The sequence below is a fragment of the Lissotriton vulgaris genome, chromosome 10 (assembly GCF_964263255.1).
Source record: "Lissotriton vulgaris chromosome 10, aLisVul1.2, whole genome shotgun sequence".
Classification (NCBI taxonomy): domain Eukaryota; kingdom Metazoa; phylum Chordata; class Amphibia; order Caudata; family Salamandridae; genus Lissotriton; species Lissotriton vulgaris.
In genome coordinates this window covers 148267212-148292117 of record NC_141698.1, presented here as the reverse complement: position 1 = coordinate 148292117, position 24906 = coordinate 148267212, and the positions used below count along the sequence as shown (strand labels likewise).

General features: G+C 44.3%; 1 protein-coding gene across 1 annotated transcript in view; it reads left to right on the top strand.

The window, feature by feature from the left end:
• The window catches only part of LOC147684854 (maestro heat-like repeat-containing protein family member 1), a 90706-nt gene that overhangs the window by 4772 nt on the left and 61028 nt on the right, over positions 1-24906 (top strand). The window contains exons 3-11 of the mRNA XM_086942398.1: positions 678-756; positions 1181-1294; positions 1955-2016; positions 3792-3911; positions 5061-5165; positions 6331-6451; positions 7876-7916; positions 8202-8343; positions 10180-10232. Of these exons, the coding sequence (XP_086798524.1) occupies positions 678-756; positions 1181-1294; positions 1955-2016; positions 3792-3911; positions 5061-5165; positions 6331-6451; positions 7876-7916; positions 8202-8343; positions 10180-10232 (837 nt within the window). The remainder of the gene's footprint in view (positions 1-677; positions 757-1180; positions 1295-1954; positions 2017-3791; positions 3912-5060; positions 5166-6330; positions 6452-7875; positions 7917-8201; positions 8344-10179; positions 10233-24906) is intronic.

Here is a 24906-nt window from a genome sequence, read left to right as displayed (position 1 = left end):
ATCAAGGATGCAAATAAAGAAGATTATGTTAAAAACTATGTCAGAACTGTCAGGGTAGAGAGGTACTAGGCAACAACCACCCATAAATCCACCTCTCTGCATCTATGGCTCTTATAATAGGTAACAGAGAAGGATGGCGACCTGAAAGAGAAACATCTTGCAAAAGGAGCAAAAAGTGCACAAACGATGCCCGCTCTGAAAAGCATGCAACTCACCTTGCTTGCCCGACACCTCGGGATGGAAATGGGGAACTCACTTACTGTCCCCAAAGATAAACAGAGTTGAAGTGCAACAACAGTGTCCTCCTTTATTTCGTTGAATAGCTGACACCATCCCTAGTGCCAGCTGTGTTAAATAGCAGTCTGTATGAATGCCTGCTGCAATCTTGTGAGACTTCAGAGTCTCCAAACCATACAAAAAAACATTTGAAACTAAGGGGCCCATCTTAGAGTGGTAACTGAGGATTTGCAATTCCACCAATATTGGACTCCCAGATAATGCTGTTTTCCACGCAATTGAATTTGCTGTAGCGCTGTATGGATCATGGCCCCACAAGGCCTGACAAACTCTTATGCTGTCATTCCCCCACTGAAAGTTATTTGCTGTCTGGATGTACGGGATTGGCGTTCAGATAGCCTAGCTTCCATTATTGTTTCTTATTGCTTTGTTTTTGACAGATCTGCACACCCTCAAGGGAAGTTTCCGATGAAAGGGAAGAGCCTCTCAAGGTGTCCACAGCCATTATCCTGTCACTGGGTAAGTTGGTCAAAAATGCATGTATGTATATATTTGTGATACTGCAAGTATATTATGGTCTTTACTGGGGATCAGGTCCTCAGTAACATTAATTTCTGTTCACTGCCCTGCATATAACTTGATCTTCCTAAAAACTACTATTGCTTCAGTTTTTATCTCCCTTCCCAGTGCATTGGTTGGCTTTTTACTGAAACATGGAGTCCACTTTACTCTATACAGTTATAGTAATCACGTGAGTACTATGTGCTCATTATATATAAATGTTGTAGACCATTGATATCGTACCTCCTGGATATGAGTTAAAGGATTTCCGTATATTTGGCCTTGATGACCTGCTCCCCTGCATTGAGTTTCTCCTTGCATGATTTTACGTTGTGTTATTTTTCATTTATGTCTATTTTTTCTCTTCAATTTACTCTTGCAGCCCATTCTCACTCCATTGAGGTCCTTAAATATTTTGAAAGTAGCTTGATCCAGATGGGTGCAGAGTCCCGTGCCGTAACAATACAGCTGCTCTGCAAGCTTCTTGCTGAAACTGGTAAGACTCTCAGTGGATAGGTGGCAGTGTGTGATTTAGGTAGACATGGAGAATAGTTAAAGGACAAAAATTCTCGTCATGGAATCTGGAGCCCTAAATTATAGTCCCAACATACTCCCTTACTTAACCAATATGGTGCAGCTCTGAGCAAATCAGTTCAATTTCATATTCCTCAGCTATATTAACTGTGAATAGTTTCTGGTAGAGCACTGTAATTTAAGATCAAACCTCCCTTCCATCATCTTCAATAACATGAATTGTGGTGAAAAAATAAAGTAGTGGTCAAACAATGCCACCTCTGTCTTTTCCGTTAATTGTTAACATTGTGAGCCATTAATGGGACAAGGACACCGTGAACAGAGATCCTGACATAGACACTGGACAGGAATAAAAAGGGACATAAAATGTTGAGCAGGAAGACACAGACACGATCAGTGGGACATGATGACACAGACATGTACAGTGGAACAGGAAAGCATTGATAGGCTCATGGGACTCACAGTCACAGACTCGCAAACCAAAACTAAAAGACAGGACCCTCAGTGTGGTCAGCACAGTTGATAGCGGAAACTTCATCTACTTATCTATTAATCTTGATCTTACAAGACAAAGACAATATCTATGTGTTATGAACATTTGGTGTATGGCTTTATTTCATAGATACAGAAGGTGCCTATTATCTGGATGCTGTCTGTCACGTGCTTGAGGATGACAATCGCAAGGTACCATCAAGCTATTATGTGTGAAGCAATCTTTGTTAAAGCAGTTTCATACCCAACAACTCAATCTAAATAAAGTTTTGCACTTGTTGGATAGTGCAGTATTCTCTACTTAAATGGACCCATAGTAGTGGTATGCATACCACAGTCTGTTGATTTTCTCCAAGATAAATCTTTCTAGAGGTGTTGGGTCATGGAACCTCCATTCATGTGTGTCGAATCAGTGAATCCTGTGTTCCATTGTTTCCCTGTCCAAGTGGACATATCCAAGTTTTCCTGTCCTACGCACTGTTCCCTAATTGTTGAATAAATGTCTGTTCAGAAACAATTCTTGTCTGCTGTCCACGTGTTTGGTCTGTATTTCACATTGAGTTGGTCTGTAATACCGTTCACTGAAGAGGAGAGTGTTGATGATCAAATCAGGGGGTTTGAAGTTTAGAATAATAATATCTGTCCAAACCTTTAACAACCTGGGAGTAAGATATTTTGTTTATGAGTCAAAGGTCTCTTCCAAGAATGATATTTGGGCTATGTCTCAGCGAAATCTCACCAAACGGGGATCAATAGTGCAGAATTATATTCAGTGTGCACACTTGAAAAGTCAAATTGTGATATAAAAGATGTATTTTCTGTAGAGATTGAAATATATGTAACTTTCTTGACGCCATATACGTCCACAATGTGCCCAACTTCAGTGACATTGAGAAAGCAGGTAACTTCAATAACAGCATCACCATGGTCAGCATGTAAGAAAGTACAGGACATAGGCATAAAGGAAAATCGAAAAAGTAATTTTCTTTTGATAATCAACAAAACCTGTATTTCCATAACTGGGTCTCTAGTGTATTCTCTTTTGGGGGGTGTAATGGGTTTGTCATTTTTAACCTCATGATATAAACCCAGTTGACTTTAGATACTTGACAGACTGAACCAGAAACATGAGAGACAGGACTCTACGAGGAATTTAGAATCACAGAAATCAAACATGGATGTATTCTTTGGTGGTTGAAGCCATTGGGTCCAGCTTGTGCAAATATACAGCATACAGGGCTATATTAGGGATGTGAATTTTAACCCTGCTAAGTGGATATAGGAGTCTGTGACTATTAACGGTCTTGAGACCAAATGACTTCTTGAAAGTGTTATGGACTAACCAAACATCAAGGTGTGGGATAATGGACGTATAGTACTTTAACCCATTTGATAACTGTAGGCAGAGTGGGGATGGTGTAGGTTTGCTATATCCTGTGGGTGGAGTTAGACAGAGGCCATCATTCTTCCCACAGACTACTATAGTTTGTTTTCATTCCCACAGTAGTGGAATCCACAGCCTATTTTTCAGTCTCACTTTTTGTAATCAATACCAGGTCCTGAGAAGTTCTTTGTTGATTGTAACCTACTTGGACATATTATGCAATCTTTTACCAAGTCCCAGGCACATATTGAAGGTGTAATCTACCTGGAATGTTTGAATATTCCCTCAATTGCACTTCGGTCAGACACTCTGTAAAAACAGTTTATTTAAATTGACTCCAGTTTCATTCTCAGAGTGTCTTAATAACCTTTTTCCAATATTTTTTAAAAGGTTGAATCCAGGTACTAGCTTTCCACACATAACAAAATGTGTATTTCTATCCTCTGTGAACAAAAGGGAAGGAGAGATTGTATGATTTCCTCACACTCCCTTGCTGCTCCCTCACCAGAATGTGGGATTTGATCCTATTTATATGCCAAAAGGGATTCTCACTAAACATGCTTAACATTTTTTTTTATTATAGGTTATTCTTGCGACTTTAAGTTTAATATCCTGTTTAACATCCAAAGGTTATTATGATTTGAACGGAAGAGCTGTGATTGAATATGTGCTCAAAAAGTACAGCCTACTCACCAAAGAGAAAGTAAGCAGTAGATGTACATATTTGTTTAAGTGAATGTGTTAGGGAACAGCAACCGTAATCAGTAAAAAATAAATAAGGGGGCCTTTTTTATCCCCCTTGTGCCCAGATGAAGCTCGTATGCCATATAATATAGATCTGCATTGTTCCATATTTGCCATGGGTGGTAGAATATAGACATTGTGTCCCTCTATTTAGTTCCCATATGCCCGCCTTGACATTCCATGTTCTCCATTTGAGCCTTTTGTTCCCCCACTACCACTCCTGTGTGTCTTTCTCCGTCCCTCGCTTTAACGGTACCCCTTGCTCCATCTATCTGCTTACATTTGCTCCTGAAATAAAATGCTCAGACACTGTGGGAATGGCACAGGATCCACAGCAGTGCTCTCAGGCAGTGCAGAGGCCTACGACACAATCCAGCCTAAGAGAGGCAACTGACCATTAGACTTTACCAGAGCTTCTAGGGTGATTGGGCAAGGCTCAAAGGCATTCCGCTACTGCACTGAAATGATGTCACTGACAGTGCATTATCCTGTTACATACCCTTCTTTGTGTTCAAATGCCTGACAGGGAAAACTACCAAATCCTGCACAAAGTAGCACAAATATACTTCATATCATTATTTCATATCAACATTGTCTCCCAAAATGTAGTTCCTGGTATTCTTTTGTCCTTCCTACGAGTAAAAAGTCCCATTATATAGCACATCAAGCGGTGGGGGAGGGTGCATGAGCAGCCCAATCCGTGTGTTAATGATTAGAGACTACCTCGGGGTGCCAGAGGTGCAATGTCTCAGGTGTAGTGTCCCATGTATCAGACACTTACATATTATAAGTGAGTCCACCAATATATCTGCAGTACATGAATGCTATACCCTTCCCTGCCAAATTACTGAATAATGTATACTCTACAGAGCAGAGCATGAGAGCACAACCTCATTTATACAGTTTTATTTACATGTTTGAGGGGATTGTTTTTGCTTTCACATTTGAATTTAAGCCAAGAGATTTTCTTTGTGCTTGCAACTTGGATTAGGAAGTTGTAATGTTTTGAATGTCACATCTCTTGTCCCTCCATAAGGAGAGAAAACATAGTGGAAATGATGTGAAAATACATTTTACTTTACTTCTCTTGCTTTCCACATTTTCACAGTACTGTCACATGGATCATGAATCTGATGTTGAGGAAGAGACCATCTGCATCCAAATCACTCAGCTCCTCAACAAAATTGCATTACGCCATAGAAATACTGATGAGGTAAGTGAGAATGATGTGGCACAAGGTGGGACATTTAACTAGGGGTGTAGAAAATATAAATTTCAGAATTTCCAGAGAGTCCTTATTTCACAGGTGATCTTAATTATCCTCCACCTCACATACAAGCATGTTTTAGTAAAGCTCCCTCTGCTGCAGGGTTGTATGTGGGAAGCATGCAGGCATTTATCATGCCTGCCTTAACAACATGGTCTGAACCACGAATGTGTGTTTAAAATGCATTCCTTTACCACACAAGTTGTTACTATGAGTTGCCTTAGGGAAAGCGCTGGACTTTGGAATAGTACAATTTACTATTCCAACTCCAGTTTGTGCAAAAGTAGGGAAAGTGTTAGATTTAAAGTCCAACACTTGTTGTAGTGACTTCCATTTTTGAAAGGATGCGTTGTAAAGATGCATTTGTGGTTTGGACCACGTTTTTAAGCACAGCGTGGTTCGAGACGCAATGTAAAGGCTGCTTCCTCTGCTGCTGGGATGGAGGTCTGCTGTCCCATGCGGTCCTCATTCCCAGTGTTTGCAGCATTCGGGGAAGATTGCTACTCAAATACTTCCTCATTCATGGCCCCTGGCAGGAGGTTTTGTATCTTCTTCTAAATAACCAGTTTGAAATGAGACTGAATAGTACATGAGTGATATTGCAAAACATTGCTACTCAATTTGCATCTAATAATTGCCATCTGCCCCATGATACATTAGGTACCAATATTTCAAATCAACAGGGTCTTGCATTCCCAGCACAGCTTGGCATACTCTGGCACATTGATAAAGATAATTCTATGAAGATAACAGCAGATAATCAGATCATTTGCAAAGTTCAGCTCACTTGCCGGGTTTTTGGAGAGTAAATGTTGCACACATTTTCTGCAAATAATATCTTCATTCTCCTAGGATGCGGAGCCATAGATTGTAGCATTAAACAGGGTTGGTGCTACATGAGTGTAATACTAGGCATCTGCCTTGGACACCATCAGTAAGGAATGGTATAAAGAAGGGGAAGAATCAAATGTAGCCCCATCTCCAGGAGAGGTAGACTTAGAAAATGGCACATGACCTTAGGTGCCAAAAACCCTCCCACCGGGAATGACTGTTTATTAGCCTTATTAAATGCTAATGATACAATTAATGCTTTTGCCGGTCTTTCTTGCAGGAATTTTGGAAAGAGATTTTGAGCTACATGCTGGAGGAAGACTATATTTCATCTGTGCCAGCTCTGTGCCAGATGCTACTTGTTGTGGATAAACAAGCAAGCATCAACTTTCAGAAATGTGGTGAGTCTTATGCATCCTACTCATTGATACTGTTGGATCGATCATTGAAGGTGATTAATACTTCCTCCTCAGCTCTCCAGATCACCTCTTACATAGTCATGATATTGCATGAGGTGAAAAACTAGTCCATTTGCTCAGGAGTTGTGGTTCATTTATTATAGCATATGGGTGTCCTTCTTTCAAATAACAGTTTTTGCTCTCCTTTTAAAGATATATGTATATGTGCCAATGTTGCTGCTCTCTACATACTTTTTGCAGTTTGCCAGCCATAAAGTTACTTTCCTGTTGGTTTCATCTCTTCATCTGGTTAATGCTCTCAACCCCTGCCAACTGTCCCAGGTTTCCACACTCTGTGAGGCTACTTAGTCTTCTAATGCTCCGCTGCATACCTTGGAGTGATTTTGCTATCTTTGGAATTACTTCTGTCTGGTATGCTGATCACACCCTTCTGGGTATAGTACCTATTTATACGCATTTATTTTGTTGACAGAAACAGTGGTGTGTTTTATTCCTCCTTGGAGTTACTTTTAGTTATTATAGTTTTCTCTGCAATGTTTCTGGTTCAACATTGTGGACCTCAGATCCAGATTAAAATACTAGTAATTGGGCCCCACTTGACTAATGGACCAAGTACACAAGGATGCCTGTTCAATGAGGGTAAGTGAAAATATTTATTTTGACTGACTCCAAGGTTAGGAGGAAGATTTGCATCTGTGGGTGAGTACCTGTAATTGCAGACTGCATTTCCAGGTTTCCAATTAGCTCTCCTCACTCAATTTTCCATTGGCTATGTTGCTAAAGTGCAAGTGACCTGGACAGATGGTATCATAGTCTATTTCTTTGTCACCTGTGTTATGGGGTTGTGAGCAGAAGAGAACAGGCAATATGTGCCCCTATATTTGCCCGCCTCACAGGTCATTAACATTATTAGAAAATGGATATGCAAGAACATGTTCTGGAGTCCTATTTTCTTATGGGTATCTGCTGTCACAGAATGACATGGTCCATTCAGGATGCAAAGCAGACCCACAGCTCCTGCGGCATCCTCTCTTATCCCACTGAAGACTTTTGCCCCGCAATGACAGCTGCAGGGGGGATCTGTGCATGACAGCTTAGGTCATTCCTTGACAGCAACTGCTGGGGGTCGGAGGGGGAGCATTGTAACACAGGACATTGTGGCACCTTACAACTCTAGCAGCAACCTTAGTGGTAGGGGACCTTTGCCAGTATCTGCAGTGATCTCAAAGTATCCTCATGAACTCTAGAGCATCAATGAAATGCCACCCATCACCCCACCCTCTTCTTTGCAGGTACAACAATGTGTCATAAGTGTGTGTATCAGTCATATATCTTTCTTTAGCAAGTGTTACTCAGTTTTATATGAACTGAGTATGACACAGCTTCTTTCTTTTGTATCTAAACAGCTAAAGGCCTTCCAATGCGCAGCCTGTTCATCAGACTTCTAGTGAGTATCACATACCACCCCCACCATAGTCCACCAGATCCCTTTTCCCAAGTTCTTTGCTGGCATTTCTATACAACTTGCCCATGAAGATCTTAAATTCAACTCAGCTTTTATCCATATGAATTTGATGGTTTTATTTCCAGTCTATTGGTTATCAGTACAACAGAAACAGCCAACATGTGGATTGTATAGAAAACAAGATATCATTTACAGATACTTTAAAGCCCAGAGAGTAGGACTTGATGAAATGTTCATGGTTTGAATACTTTGTTGTGGATTTTTCAGGTAATTTCTTCTTATCCCCACTGGGATGTAGAAAGGGGAACCTCGGTGTTGGCTCTTCTCGAACACCTGATTCCTGCAAACTACCCATTTCTAGTGGGACTCGTAAAAATGAAGATTCCCCCCCTGATAGCATCATTAGAAGGTAAGACACCAATGCATGAGCCAGTGAGCACACAAATTAAACAAACATTAATGGCATTTAAACAAGCATTGACAAAGCCAATAATTCTGGTGTTCGCTGCTAGCTTTTAGGCTTTGTTCACGCTTGTATTTTTTAACGGTTTTTGTAAAACTTTTTTTGTGGGAGGAGACATCAGGAACTCACCAAGATAAAAAACATATTGTCTAAAGCATAAAATATTGTTTTGGTCTTGAAAAGTCCACATTCCCATAGTAGTCCCTGGAACTAAATAAAAATAATCTGTGTGTGAATATACTCCTTGTGTAAAAGTAGAATGTCATCACTTAGTGAAGTTAGCCTAGGGCTGATTTGCCCATTGTGAATACTGTGGAGGACAGAAGAGAATGTGTTTGATATGACATAATAGATCCGCGAATGAGGAGGTCTGTATAAGTAAGCAACAAAAAAAAGAAAGAAATACACACAGTCATTTTTTGTAGCCGGATGCTGCCATACTCTAAACCGCATCGATAGAAGCTTCATGCAAGTTCTGGGTTCCTTCCTCATGTTGACAGCATTGGTTTGCTGAAAATCAGTTAGTGACAAAGCTTCGCAATGAAGTGCTCAGCTGTCGGACGCAGGCTTGATCACATAAAGAAGCGGTATCTTGAATCCATGTTTTAAAGTGCACATTTGCTAAAAGATTCCATGAACATAGAAAAAAAACTTCTTCAATATATCCAAGGCCATCATGATTATTACACTTCTCAGATCCGCAACAGGTCTTATATTTCAATTGTGACTTATTTTAACAATGCAGTATCACCACTTCTTCGAAATTATTGAGCTTGAAAAAAGACCACAGGTGGCTTCAATATAAAACACATTTATTAACAACAAACGTTGTCTCTACTTTTATATTAGAAGCAGGTATTAGTCAGGGTAAATGGGAGGGTAGATTAGCCTACTTGGGCATAACATTGTTTGTATGAAGAGTAAGACAGAACAGGGTATTTCACTGCAATTAATATGTAGGAAAATGTTAGGACACTGGTTCAACCATTAGTTCCAGTTAAAAAATTTTTTATAAATGTTGCATAACTGAATTCTACTATGTGAGAATTTCACAGTGAGGGACATTAACCCCTTCCCTGCTCATGACAAGCTCAGCTCGTCATGAGGCACAGTGGAGCTGTGCTTATGACGAGCTGACCTTGTCATGAACAATGGGGATCTAGATCCTTCAGCACAGGAGGGGAAAACCACTAGCAGCCAACTGGTTAAGAAGAGTTGGTGATATTACATTGGTAGTAATGAATTGATATGTATTACTGTTAGGTTTCACACTCTTGTTTTCTGAAACACAAGACATATTTCAGCCTGTGTATACCAGATATCATGTCGAAGTGTTTTAATGTGTTTTTAGATAAATATTACTTATTATAATTTCATTTAGGTGAATTATGAAGTGTTAAAATTATTTTGGACTTGGATATAGTAAAATAGTATTTGTCTATGTGCATATAATTTTAGAGCAAGTATGCACTTTTAACTCTGAACTATGATGATGATCCCCTTTGTGATCATGGCTGCACCTGACAGCCGAAATGCTTAAGGGTAGAAGCTCTGTAATACACTGATTTAAGGAGTTAAGAGTAACATCAAGTGCACATGAATAAGTGAGGGCCTTGAAATCAATTACTAGGTGAGGCTGAGCCAACAGACACATTTTTCATACTTTGAATTGTGTGATTCTACTTCTGCCAGTGCTTTGTATGTAAACCCTTGGCCTTTAAAATGCGTCTTGACGTTTACCTTTACTTACCTATATATCTTTTTTTCCAACTGCTATTTCAGCTTCAACGGAAAGAACCTTTGACTTGGCACTGTGGAAATGCATCCTTGTTTCAGTAAGGATTATTTGCTAATGAATGTCACACATGACTCTTGACTCTCTGTTTTCTTTAATAACCACTCATTCAGAGTGAATATATGCAGATATTTATTTCACCCCTTCATAGTGTTTGTCTGCTACGTGGTTGCAATATGTTCACCATATTTCTATTGTTTCTCTGGATTATGATCGTTTCTATGACCTTGATTATGATTGGGCACAGAGGGAGAGAAGCCGCACTGGGTACACAACATTTTCCTAGGCTGTAATATCTACCAGCAGCATTAATAACCACTTTGGCCAAAGTTGACACTCAGAAAATTGAAAATGATGTACTTACTGCACCTAGTCCTGCATGCATCAGAGTGTATCCCCATGTTTTACTCAGGTAAATTACAGGCTCTGCTGTGATTAATCCATTACGCATAAATTTGACTGCTGTTGCACAGGGCTAAAAATGTAGCCACACACTGGTAATCGGGTACTCTGTCTTTTTTTGTCCCCAGGATAGTCACAGTAGCACAAAGTTCTTTTTCTCCATGAATTGTCACAATATTTCTCTTCCTGCCCACTGCTTTTCGAATTATCAGTATGTTGATATTATGCAGTCGGCTTGGCACATGATCAGTGCTCCTTATCTTCATCTGAATTATCACTCTTTCACTGTTCCAGTTCAACCTTGTGATGGCCATATAATAGCTTTCTCTATTCATCCCTTGGTTAGCACACTACTACTTGGTTCCTTTTTAATTCCCAGAAAGTCATATTAACTGTATTTTGACAAGGTCATCACACTCCACTGTGCTATTATTATGCTCCTTGTAGGAAGGTGAAATCTGACTACATGGTTGGCCCCTACTTTTTCCCTGGTGTTTTGATGGTTTTTGACTTAGTTTGGCTACTAACCTGCTGGTCAGGTCCCCAGCCTGTCTGCTTTCTCTTATAAATTGATTCCATGTACTTTAGATACACTGCAGATTGGATTCTAGGGTACCCTTATAAATCCCTAGTATATGGTATACTATGTATCCAGGGCATAGGTACCCCAGAGGCCTCCCAGGGGCTGCAGCATGTATTATACCACCCCTGGGAAGCCTTCCAAAATGACACAACAGGTCTGCTACACCAGCCTGTGTAAGGTGGTGTATGCATCCCTTACTCATATATAGGTTTCATATAGGTATCTATTCACTACACATATGAACCTATCAGTCACCCCTATGGCAGGCCTTATCAATCCTGAAGGCAGGGTGCTGGGATTTGTGTGAGAGGGTGCCCATACATGAGCAGAGCCCCTCTCCAGCCTTCAAAATCTATCTTCCTGGGGTTGTTAGGGATGCAGCCTAGACCATATACTCTTAAGTGCGGTATAACCTCGGGGCTTCACAGGACCATGTGGTTTTGGGGTAAAAAACACCTTGGAATCAGACCTCCAGACCAGTAACTGGTGTGGGAGGTATGATTCCTCCATGGTAGAACAACTAGTATGGGGCACCGGGCTACCCGGTACTAGGTTTCCTTAACCCTGGCATCACAAAATGGATGCTGCAGCTACAGACATGAGTCTGGCCTCCTGCTGCTGGACGAAACTCCAGCAGGGGAGGCCTGGACTATAGGTTTCCTGTCACAGGGAGGTGTAACCACCTCCCAGACAGGCTTTAGTGTATTGGGGCTCTGCAGGTGCACTCCAAGAGTGTTTTGAAGTCTGCACTGGGAGCACATTTGGTGTCCCTGTGCATAGCCCAGTTCATACCAGTTGCAGGGGCTACCAGCCCCTGCTCTGGCCCGAAACTGGACAAAGGAAATGGGTGTAGCCATCCCTCTTCCCAAACCCTTCCATAGGTGGGTCCCCAGAGTTTGTCCCACCCCTTCCTTGGGTATAAAGTAGGAACCCCTGATTACAGGACTTTAGACTTACCTGGACAAAACTCTGACACTGAATCCTGGATCTTCGACGATCTACCTGACACTAGATGACTGAAGAATCTCTCTTGGAGTAAAGGAGTTACTCCCCTGCGTGGCCGGTTTGCATCTCCGAAGCTACCGCCAGACTCCAAAGAATTTGCAACACAGGAGGTGGATTTCCAGACTTTGCAGAGGCTAACCTGAGCTCCCAGCAAGGCTGAGACCCGTAGCCCTCATGGGGACAGTGGTACCGGAACCCCTTCACACAATGCACATTTGCAAGTGTATATGCTTCTTGGCAATCCTTGAGGCTTTTCTTTGGGTTACATGTAGCCCAGACCCCGAGCAGCATTTCCACCAAAGATTGTTGGCCTACACTCCACGAGTGATCCTTGAGCCGACCTTTTGTGTTTTCTCTCGGGGTACCTTCGCGATCCCTGGTTCGTCGACCTGTGGGTCCACGAGAAGGCAACTTTGACTTTCCTTGGGCTTCCCTGGTTGCTCCAGACGTTTCCTGACTCTAAATCACTTGGTGAGTCCCCTGGACCCTGCTGGTCCACACCAAAGCATCTTTTCTACTTCTGCATGGGTTGCTGTTGCTAAGGCTTGTGTTCAATCTTGTGTTCAATCCGAGCACCGATGCCGCAGCACCCAACATGCTTTGTGGGACAGCTCAAATCCAGCTCCTGGTCATCATCTATTCCTCATAGTCAAGCTTCACCTCTTCGCACCTGAATCACCCAACATCGGTGGGCCTCGTCTATCATGCCCCTGTTCACTGGCAAGTGACCCAGACTCTGTCCCCTCTGCTTTCAGGTTCTTCACATCTTCGACCCAGGCTCGGATCACACCGGACACTTTCCTTATTCACTGTAGCAGCACTTTGCAGTAGGTCGCCATTGAAAACAACAACAATTCTCAACACCATTTGACAACTATGCACCCGGCTTCCCTGGGTGAGGTAACTTGAGTTCTCCTGTGTGCCTGTGGGTTTTGGCTCTAGAACCCCTTAAGTCTAAAGGGGTTTGCTCAAAGTCCTCTCCTAAGTGTCCTTAAACAAAATTTCAACTGTGACTTTCCCCATAGAAGCTAACTGAGCTCGCGGCTGTGTTCATAAACACAATAGAACTTAAGTAAATAGCACAATATACAATGGACCCCACAAGGAGACCAAATCATATATTAAGAAAGTGGTATAAGAACCACTACTTGACTAGACACAAGGCAGAGAGCCTGTAGAATCGCCGGGACCCCAAGGAACCACCCAAGGTAGTGACACAGGGGACCCACAGGGGACGTGTGCAGTGAGAGAACTCCTTGTCTGTGAATATACCCCTGCATCAGCAACATTCGGAAAACCTTTTGTAGCTCTTCACGCCAACGTGGACGACATCAATGAACGCACAGCTTCGCGCGCGCGGCTCCGCTGATGTCACTGACTCCATAATAGGACTCCGTTGGTGTGATGACATCAGTTCTCTCTTTTCCACGTCATCGACACTAACGGTTTTCGAGGGATCCTCTGTAGCTATTGAGTAACTCTGTTACTGTTTGTTACTTTCAGGGTTTTGTTGTTTCTTTGTCTTCTGTCGAGACGTCCTCGAAGAAGATCGGATTCAAGCCATGCGGAGAATGCGGGATAATGATGTCGATCCCGGACCCGCATGAAGATTGCGTATGGTCCTCAGACCATGATGTCCAAGTGTGTCCATGCTTCAAAAAGATGAGCCCCAAGGCCCTTCGTGAAAGAGAGGTGAAGCTTCTGGTTGCCAAGATGAAGGGTAAAAAGGACAGGAAGAGGTCGAAGTCGCGTTTGAGGCGGTCAAGGTCCGGTTTGAGGTCGCCTTCGAGTTCGTCATCGGGGCATGCTTCCAGGTCGACAAAAAAGAAGCATAAGAAGAGGAAGCACGGATCTCGACACCATTCTGAGAAGGATTTAGATTCGAGGCTGAAGTCGCCAGTCAGAAGACATCATAAGGATGATGTATCTCCTTCTCCAGTTGCTCTGGATTCAGAAGGTGAAGGTGAGGCTTCGCCCATGGAGTCCCCGGAGCAATCACCGGCTCCGGAGTCGAATCCCTCTCCAGCGCCGTCTCGAACACCAACTCGAGAGGAGGAAGAGGCTCCCTTGCCTGAGGTTTCGACGACTCTGGCTCACCAACCCGAGGAGCAAGTCAACAAGATTCCGGTACCTCCTCGGGAGCTGCCTGTAGGTTCATACCCTCCATTTTCGGGCCCGGGAAAAGACCCTACACAGTATTTAAATGCTATGTATGGTGTCTTCACGAGAGCCATGTACCCCTCTGGAGCACCGGTTGGTCCCATGGGTCTGATGGCCTTTAATCTGGGAGTCCCCCAGACGAATGCTCTGGCACCATTCATGCCATTTATGATGGCTCCGGCACTGCCTTGGCATCTCTCGGCGCTGCCGAGGTCTACGACGCCGATTCCTTCATCACCGGCACCAGTTCCTGTTCGACCTGGAGCACAGCGACCTGGTCCTTCGGCTCCGAGCTCGAGGCCGGCTCCGGCTCCATCGAAGTCGATTGCAGATCCGCCAACGCCGTTCCTGAAGGAGAGGTCGAGACGTGAGGCTCAGCGACTTCTAGAGGAACAGAGGTACAGAGAAGTGGAGATAGAAGAAGGTGAGCTGCAGGAATCGGAAGATTTCTTTGATGAGCTAAGAGAGGCTAGTGGATTGGAACTGTCTCTGGATTGGGAGTTATCCTCTGTCCAGAATGCCCCTTCAAAAGATGTAAGCAACACCACTGGGTTTAGGCTCGCAACAGCAAGGCAAAGCCTGAACGAACTAAATAACAAAATGATTGCCAGTGCTGTGAATTCTATTTTATATTAATTGCCATCCACTATTTGACACAAAACAAGAAGTGAGCTAGACTACTATTTCCGTCTGAATTAATCAAATTGAGATTATTATTTATTAAAAATCTAATTTTTCATTCAATTTTGTTCCTTTTCATTTTTTTCAAAATTGCAACAATAAAAATACATATAATATACAATTTACATAAATGTACAATACACTCACGGGCACTCCAAAATGCAGATTTGTCTCACTTTCAGTCACACCCACTGCATACATTCACCACAAAGAACACACAATATATTTACATAAATCGGAAAACTTTTTACATCATTCTTTTTACAATGCCATAGAAACTAGAATCAAAAGTAAATGATTGAATTTGAATCGTTCAGTCCAAAGTTCAGACAATCCTATGGCTGGAAAATTGATCTACGCGTTTCGAACTCTAACTGATTTCTAGAGTTCTCATCAGGACCATAAAGACAAGCTGTGGGTAAAGGAAATAACAGCCTAATTAGTCTCATTCCTCTTTAACAGCCTACCTCCCTCTCTGTTTGTCAGGAGCCTCTCTTACCTGTCTGTACTTGTGAAACAAACCCAGTCGCAGGACACTATAACAGAAAACATAACCTGGGCATTAGCACTTAATGCACAGAGGTCCGATCAAGAAAAAACTAGCATTCTCCCATTCATACAGGTGGTTTGAGCTTACATGTCGCTTGGAGTTTCCAGGGTGCTGTGTATATGTATAAGGTTGATCGAGGTCTTGTGTACCTGTGGTAGGATACAAACAAGACTTAGTCCTGTATTCTAATTTGGGCATCACTCGCTTGGTTAGAGTAAATAAAAAGGAGCACTTACTCAAGAAATCCTCGTTGCTCGCTTGTAATGGGTTCAACTAACTTCCGGCTAGACGCTCTGTTAAAAACAATGTGGTGACGGAACAATGTATCAGGCGGGTTGTTTTTAATAAGGAATCGGACATTTCTACAGGGACAGCATGTCCGGGTTTCGTCTGCGGTACGGGAGCGTGAGGACGTACCTGCTTATAAGTCGGGTCGTCATTTACCTTCCTCTTCCTCGGGGCACTTTGATCTCCGTCTGTAATGCGGATTACGGATTAACCCCGGCGATTCATGGCATGAGGCTCACAGGAGTGGTAGTTTAAACTCAAGGGATCATGGGACAAGTAGATTTAAAATGCTGCCATGTACGTTTTTGTATGCATTTCCCGGGAAATGGTCTGTAGTTGTCCCTCTTGCTTTAGTTTGCTGCATTTGTGTCAAAAGTTATTAGAATGTGAACCGTTGTGATGTTTGTTCATTACTTTCCCAAAAATTTGAAAATTGCCGCTTCCGGCTACAGTGGGACCTGTTAATCACTACAGAGTTTTTTTTTAAAAAACATGTGGGTTTCTTTATTGACACTTTCAGTGTGACAAGAGACATCTCACTGTGTCTATATTGGAAAAATTATATTTCTATTGTTCTAATTGCTGCTGGACAATAAAACTTTACCATCTTCTTTTCAGGGGGGGGGGGGGGCTTGGAGGGAGGAGTGGAGCCAAATCATCTCATCTCTTCTTCTGTTGTTGTGGGGGATCCAGTAAAGTTTAAACTTTCGAATAAGGCTATATCAAATCTTCTTTGCCTTTGTAGAAAGTACAAGAGAGGTAGTCAAGTTTACGCTTTTGTATGAGGTGCCTGCCTTTTGATGCATATTAGCTGAGGTCAAAGTTCAACCTCAGTGTATCAAGTGAGTCACACTGAGCTGAGTGCCTTAGTGGATCTGCCTTTTGATGGCTCTGGCCTTTTTGGGAAAAAGGCTGATGCTGCGTTGGAAAGATTCAAAGATAGCAGAGCAACAGCCAGGTCTTTGGGTCTACAGTCCAGAGGAACTGTGAGTAGAAGGTATTTGGAAGGTCCTCCTTTCGAGCCTACAACCAGCCGCAACAGCAGCAGCAACAGCAAAATCTGCTGTACAAATCATACAGGGGCAGACAAAGAACTCGTCCTGGAGGACGTCAAGCATCCTCTTCCTCCTCCTCCTCTTCCTCTTCCCACCCCCCTCCAACCTCAGCAAAGCAGCCCTAGATCCGCCATTTCGGATCATGCGGGTCCTGTGGGGGGGTTGGCTTACCTATTTCCTACAAGATTGGGAATCGGTCACATTGGACCTTTGGGTTCTCAATCTCGTGGAGAATCGGTATGCTCTTTGGGAATTCCCTCCGAGTTACCCTCCTTGCCAAGAGTTTTGCTCAGAGGACCACCTGCTACTTCTGCAGGAGAAAGTCCTGCGTTACAAAGAAAAGGTGTGATAGAGGTGATTCCGGAGTAGGAAAGGGGTCAGGGATGCTATTCCCGGTATTTCTTGATATCCAAGAAGGATGGCAGACTTCGTCCGATCATGGACCTCAGGATCTTGCACCTCTTTCTGAAGCAGGAGAAGTTCAGGATGCTCACGCTTGTGCAGGTTCTTCAAGCGCTGCTGGAAGAAGACTGGATGGTGTTGATCGACTTGCAGGATGCATATTTTCACATCCCCATCCTGAAGTCACACAATAAGTATTTCCGTTTCACAGTGGGTTCACAGCATTACCAGTTTGCGGTCCTTCACCAAGGTGATGGCTGTGGTGGCAGCGCATCTCAGAAGGTCAGGGATAACAGTATTCCCTTATCTGGACGATTGGCTGATCAAAGCAGAATCTCCAGAGAAAGTGCTCCATCATCTGCAAGTCACAACTCAGTTGTTGTACAGATTGGGATTTTCGATCAATGTACCCAAATCTCACCTGAGCCCTCCCAGCACAATCTGTTGATAGGTGCTGTACTGGATACAACTGTGTGTCGGGCATTCCCTCCTCCTCAAAGGATTCGCGACATACAGGAAATGATTCCTTTATTTTACAATGGAGTGGTCGTTCCAGTCCTGAAGGTTCTTCGTCTGCTCGGTCTGATGGCTACCTGCATTCTGCTGGTCAACCATGCACGCTGGCGCATGAGGGCACTCCAGTGGTGCCTCCGCAGGCAGTGGTATCAACACAACGGAGATCTCAGGAAGTCTGTGAGGATCTCAAGAGAAGCTGCAGTGGATCTGACTTGGTGGGGCATGGAAGGCAACCTGTCTCAAGGAAAGCCTTTTCAACTGCCTCCGTCGGTGGCCACAGTGATAACGGATGCAACCACCCTAGGGTGGGGTGCTCATCTGGGGGATCTGGAGATCATGGGTCTTTGGTCTCCAGAGGAAAGGTTACTCCACATCAGTCTTCTGGAATTGCGGACAATTTGTTTGGCGCTCAAGGCCTTCCTCCCTTCCCTTCGTGGTCAGTCGGTTCAGGTCCTGATGGACAACACGACCGTAATGTGGTATGTTAACAAGCAGGGAGGAGTGGGATCTCAGTGTCTCTGCATAGAGGCTCCGCGGCTTTGGTCCTGGGTTAAGGACCATCAGATTTGTCTCATGGCAAATCATCTGGCCGGAGTTCTGAACATATGTGCAGACAGTCTCAGTCGGCAGTTCTCGGCCGATCACGAGTGGATGCTTCATCCGGAGGTGGTTCGTCACGTCTTTCGGACGTGGGGAACTCCTCGGGTGGACCTGTTTGCCACTCACGAGAATTCTCACTGCCCGTCATTTTGCAGCCTCCAGTATCTGATGCAGGGAGCTTTGGGGGACGCGTTTTAGTTGAATTGGGACTCAAGACTCCTTTACGCGTTTCCTCCCATACCCTTGATTGCTCAGGTTCTGAGGAAGATATGTCAAGACCGGGCCCAAGTCATATTGATCGTCCCGGATTGGCCAAGAATGTTGTGGTACATAGATCTTCTCCACCTCTCCTCGTGCCCGCCAATCCGTCTCCCTCTGAGGGCAGATCTCCTCTCTCAGATGGAGGGGCAGGTTTTACACCCCCACCTCCAGACCTTACACCTTCATGTCCGAAGATTGAACGGGGCAACCTGAATTTTTCTTCTCTCCCACATGACGTGGTGGATGTCATTTTATCGGCCAGGTGTGATTCCACAAAGTCTATCTACTCTTATAGATGGTCTAAGTTTGTCTCTTGGTGTGGGTAGAAGTCCATTGACCCTTTAAAGGCTCGATTGTCTGACATACTTCAGTTTGCTCTTTCTTTAGCTCAGCAAGGGTTTGATGTAGCTACGGTCAAAGGTTATCTTTCGGCCTTGTCGGCATTTCTATGTATGCCGGATCAGCCGTCCTTATTTAAATCTCCTATTGTTTTAAGGTTTTTAAAGGGGCTTACAAATACATTTCCTCCTACTCCCTTTATTGTGCCTCAAAGGAACTTTAAACTTGTGCTCACTTTCTTGATGGGTTCACCTTTTGAACCGTTGCACAAGTGTCCCCTGAGACTGTTGTCTTTTAAAACGGTCTTCCTGATTGCAATTACCTCGGCAAGGAGGGTAAGTGAGCTTCAAGCTCTTAGTTCAAAGCCCCCATTCTTGACCATTCATACTGAAAGAATGGTACTCAGGACCAGGGATGCTTTTCTGCCTAAGGTGGTACCTCCCTTCCATCTAGGGCAGTCCGTTACCCTTTCTACCTTCTATCCTCCCCCTCACCCTTCCAAGGAGGAGGAGAGACTTCACCGCTTGGACCCTAAGAGGGCGGTGAGCTTCTACCTGAACAGAACCAGAGATTTCAGAGTGGATGACCAGCTCTTTGTGGGTTTTGTTGGAGCCAGAAGAGGCAAGGCGGCGCACAAGCGCACGTTGTCAAGATGGATTGTCTTGTGTATCAAGATATGCTACTCTTTGGCGGGTAAGGAACCTCCTGAAGGTTTAAGAGCTAATTGTACTAGAGCAAGGTCTGCTACATCTGCTTTGCCTAGGGGTGTACCTGTAGAGGACATTTGTAGAGCGGCAACTTGGGCCTCCCTCCACACTTTTGCAAAGCATCACTGCTTAGATTCTGAAGTGAGGAATGACGGCCACTTTGCACGTTCTGACCTCCAGGATTTTCTGGTATAGGAGAGAGGACACCCTCCTCCAGGAGTGGGGACTGCTGTGGGACTCTATTCACAAGGTGAGGAATCCACTGGCAGATGTATCCATCAGACGAACAAGTTACTTACCTTTGGTAACACTTTTTCTGGTGGATATAGTATCTGCCTGTGGATTCCTCACTGGCCCACCCGCCTCCCCCTTGTCCACTCTTCTATACCTGTGTTAGTGTCATTGTTTTTATGTAAATATTTTATTGTCAAAGGAAATGTGTTATTATTATTGCTTACATTCATTGACTACACACTGTGTGTGTTATTTTGATTATTTGGTACTGTGTACATTGTGTGTATATCTACTGTTGTCGGTCCGTCCGTGTGTCTCGAAGGCACGGAAAAAAGGGCGGAACTGATGTCATCACGCCGACGGAGTCCTGTTATGGAGTCAGTGACGTCAGCGGAGCCGGCAGCGCAAAGCTGTGCGTTCTGTGATGTTGTCCACGTCGGAGTGAAGAGCTACAATAGAATTTCTGAATGTTGCTGATGCAGGGGGATATTCACAAGGCGAGGAATCCACAGGCACATACTGTATCCACCAGAAAAAGTGTTACCGAAGGTAAGTAACGTGTTCATCAAGAATAGAATAAAGCAAGTTCTACTGAACTTAGAGTTGGGTGCCAAGGGTTTAGTACACCCTCCAGAGAGAGTTTAGTAGTCCCTCTAGAGTAGGTAGGGGCAGACACCACACCACACTGGTATGTCTTAAAGAGCGGAGGCCAGTGGCTCCAGATTAACCAAGTATGATCATGTCCCATGTCCAGAATTGAGGACCATGCTCACGTCTAGAAAATTGAAGACAGGGAGACACCCAGACACTCAACGCCTCATAGAGACCTTGCTTTTAGATGACCTCAGAAAGTCCCCAGGGTCTGATGAGGCAGGCAGAGTGGGTGGGACAGCAGAAGGGAAAAGGCAAGGAAGTGAAAACGTCCAAGACCTAGACTCTGAAGCTGGCCAGGCGGATCAGGATGATTCTAACCTAGACAATCCAACTCTCCCAGTGAAGGAAGGAGAGAACACCCTAGGGGCTCTCTTCACCCCTGCGGGAAGGGTTAGCAGTGTACCTAGGAGGTCTAGATCTCCTTCTCAGGAATCTAATCACTCTCGTACATCTGTAGGGACCTCTGTCTCTCACAGTACCTCAGCCTCCTACAGGAGAGAGTCCTCCCATGATAGAAATTGCAGACTGCTTGCATTTGAGGAAGAGAAACTCAGAATCAGGAGAGATCCGTTGGCTTTAGATAGGGAATCCATTGAGCTCCAGAGAGCTTCTAGAAATGGTGGAAGCATCAGTGTCCCTAGAGGTAGAGAACATACTCATGCCCATAGGAACCTGAACAAGATTGTCTCTCCCTCCCAGAGTGGGGATGACATCCACAAATGGATAACTGCACTTGAGAGGGCCTGTAAAGTACAGAGGGTCCCTCAGGAACAGTGGGGAGCAATCTTGTGGCTCTCCGTTGCAGACAAAAGCAGAGACAAGCTCCTGACTGTAAGAAAAGAGGATGCTGATAATTATACTGTCTTGAAGAATGCTCTGATTGATGGGTTTGGCTTAACCACCGAGCAATACAGGATTAAGTTCAGAGACACCCAAAAGGCACAGACTCAAGACTGGGTGGACTTTGCAGATTGTGCTACCAAGGCTCCGGAAGGTTGGATACATGGTAGCAAGGTGCTTAAATATTTAGGATTGTACAATTTGATTATGAGGGAGCAGATCCTTAATAATTGTCAAAACCAGCTTTAACACCAGTACCTGGTGGACTCTGATCTGACCTCTCCCCAGGAATTGGGGAAGATGGCAGACAAATGGGTCAGAACCAGGGTAAGGCCTAAGAGAATCAGAGTGGTGACCAGAAGAAATATTCTACAAAAAAGTCCCAAGAGAAAGATGGGGATAAAACAAAAGACAAGTCCCCTACAGGGCCCCAAAGGTCCACTTCTGGGGGTGGATCCCTAACTCCTTCCTCCCCTGAAAAGAAACTCTATTGCCATCTGTGCAAGAAACCTGGCCAATGGAAATTAGAATCCAATGATTGGATAGAATCATTGATGCAGAACGAACCTCTGGCCAATCAGAACATCGAGAGGGCGAATACAGACTTCAACCGATGGATTGAGCAATCACTCGATAGTGTGCTCCCAAAAAAACGTATCACAAACAAAAAAGGTCCTAATAAACAGCCTTGGTTCAACTCAGACCTAAGGTCCCTTAAACAGGAATGCAAACGGGAGGAAAGGCAGTGGCGAAAACACTTTGACGAGGAGAATATAGATCTACCATAAAGAAATATAAATCTGCCCTCAACACAGCCAAATCTACCTTCTATGCTGAAAAAATTGAGAAATCTGCTAATGCCCCCAGAGAGATGTTCAGGATAGTAAAAACTCTGGTAAAAGCGCCTGATCCGCAATCATCTGAACTATCGCCTGAGGAATCTGGTGCTCGCTGCAATAAACTAGCAAGCTTCTTTGCCACAAAAATCCAAAAGATTCTTCTCTCTCTTCCTCCCCTACCCGTGGTCGAATCAAACCCTTTGCTGATAGGTGACACTGATTCTATCTCACCTCATCTCGCACTTTTCTCTTCGCTCAGTGCCGAACTTTTACCCCCTCTTTTCATCTCCATAATAAGCGGTTCCCCACTTGATCCTGCTCCCATGACCATATTGAAATTGGCTCTTCCCCATGTCAGCAAACACATCATTAACCTAGTTAACACCTCGCTGGAATCTGGTATAGTACCACAAGACTGGAAGTTAGCCATGGTAAAGGCCCTGTTGAAAAAACCAAACCTCAACCCTGATGATTTCTCCAACTACCGCCCCATTTCCCTTTTTCCTGGCATCAGTAAGCTTACCGAAAAATGGGTGAATAAACAACTAGCATCTTATTTGGAGACCTATGATTTGCTGCACCCCACTCAAACAAGATTCTGGAAGGGACAGAGAACCGAAACAGCTCTGTTGAGGGTGGTTGAGGCCTCCAGGAGGATTTTGGACGCAGGTGGCAGCGCGGCCATTATCCTCCTGGACCTCAGCGCCGCCTTCGACACGGTTAACCACCGTGTCCTTCTAGCTCGCCTTGAAAGGATCGGAGTCACGGGCAAGGCCTTTAAGTGGCTCGGGTCTTTCCTCAGCGACAGAGTTTTTAAGGTTTTCTCGGAAACCAGCTGCTCCCTTCCAGTGCCATTACAGTGTGGGGTACTACAGGGTTCTTCCCTTAGCCCCACACTGTTCAATGTGTACATGGCCCCTTTAGCAGAGGTAGTAGCCCCCTTTTGAATCCAGTTGGTAAGCTATGCTGATGACACTCAGCTAGTGGTCTCCTTAAATCAGGTGGAACCCCTTCCGACTAATCTTTGCAGCTGCCTGGAGGCGGTTGCGAAGTGGATGGATGCGTCCCATCTGAAGTTGAATGGGGGGAAAACTGAGCTGATGCTACTTGGAAAAAAAGCCACTTTTAATAACTCAACCCTGTGGCCCTCCTGTATGGGGCTCGGGCCTACTCCAAAACCCGAGATAAAAAGCCTCGGCTTCTGGCTTGATATGGAATTGTCTTTTAAAACCCAGGCAAGAAAGACAGTGGCTACTTGCTTTGGCCTACTGAAGACAATCTGTAAAATCCTTCCCCAGTTACCCGAAACCGCCAAGAAAACCATAGTCCAGTCCCTTATTCTATCAAGGCTGGACTATGGGAATGCGCTCTATCTAGGAGCCCCCACCTCAGTCACCCGAAAACTCCAAATTGCCCAGAATTCCGCTGCAAGGTTACTTACTGGTACCAGCCACAGTACATCAGCTGCACCTTCGTTAAGGACCCTGCATTGGCTCCCAATAAAGGAGCGGGTCCACTTCAAGACCCTTTGTCTGGTCCATAAAACTCTCTATGGGAAGGGCCCTCCCATTCTAAATGACATGGTCAGACCATATAAACCATCCAGGGATCTTCGTTCAAACCAGCAAAACCTTCTAATAATCCCCAGGACCAACAGGGCCCGAACAGGGGGCCGTCTCTTTTCGCGAAATGCGGCCAAGTTGTGGAATGCTCTTCCTTTACCACTACGTCAAGAACCCGGCCTGCTCGCATTTCGCAAAAAGTTAAAAACAGCACTGTTCCCTAAGATATAGATAAGCTGGTCCTCTGTATTTTAGGTTTCTGATGTCTATTTCTTCTGTTTAATATCAAGCGCTGGGATGCTTCCGAGTAGCCATGCGCTATAGAAAAACCTTTTCAATTCAATTCAATTCAACTGGAAAAATGACCCCATTTGCCCTAAGGTTAGCAATAAAGAAAATGTTCCTCCAAGCAATACTATCATTCCTCCTGGTACTACTAGTAGTAATCGCCCAGGGGGTAGTAATGCACCCAAAACATTAGGTGCATTCTCATGGGGAACTGAGGTGGACCCTAGTTTAGTATTAAATCTTTTTATTGCAAAAAGAAAGGCTCTTACACAAAGCTGAAAAATATCAAGGTACAGTGCAGATGACAATTTTCCCAGTGTTATAGCAATATCAGCAGAGCTCCACTTTATGATAGAGTCATTTTGTCCGACAAACCTCAGGGGCTGCGCGCCGAACCGGCAGAGACTGCCCAGTACCCCTAGAGCCACAATAAGAAAGGAACTCAACTGCAACCCCCCCCCCCGAGCCATTCCCCAACCCCCCCCCCTCCCTCATTCCAGATTCAACATCCCACACCATGCATACCACATCACACCTCTATACAGTTCCGTCATTCACATGTAACAATCGGAGCAACCTTAAATACCTAAGACAAGTCACTTCTCGAAATTCGGTGGCCAGCAGGGACAGGAAAGGCTGCCATAGCTCTGCATATTTCGCCCTCTCCCCTGTTTTCACCAAGGAGAGTTTCTCCATACCAAGGACAGACCAGAGCCACCACAACCAGTTCTGAAGGGTGGGGACCTGT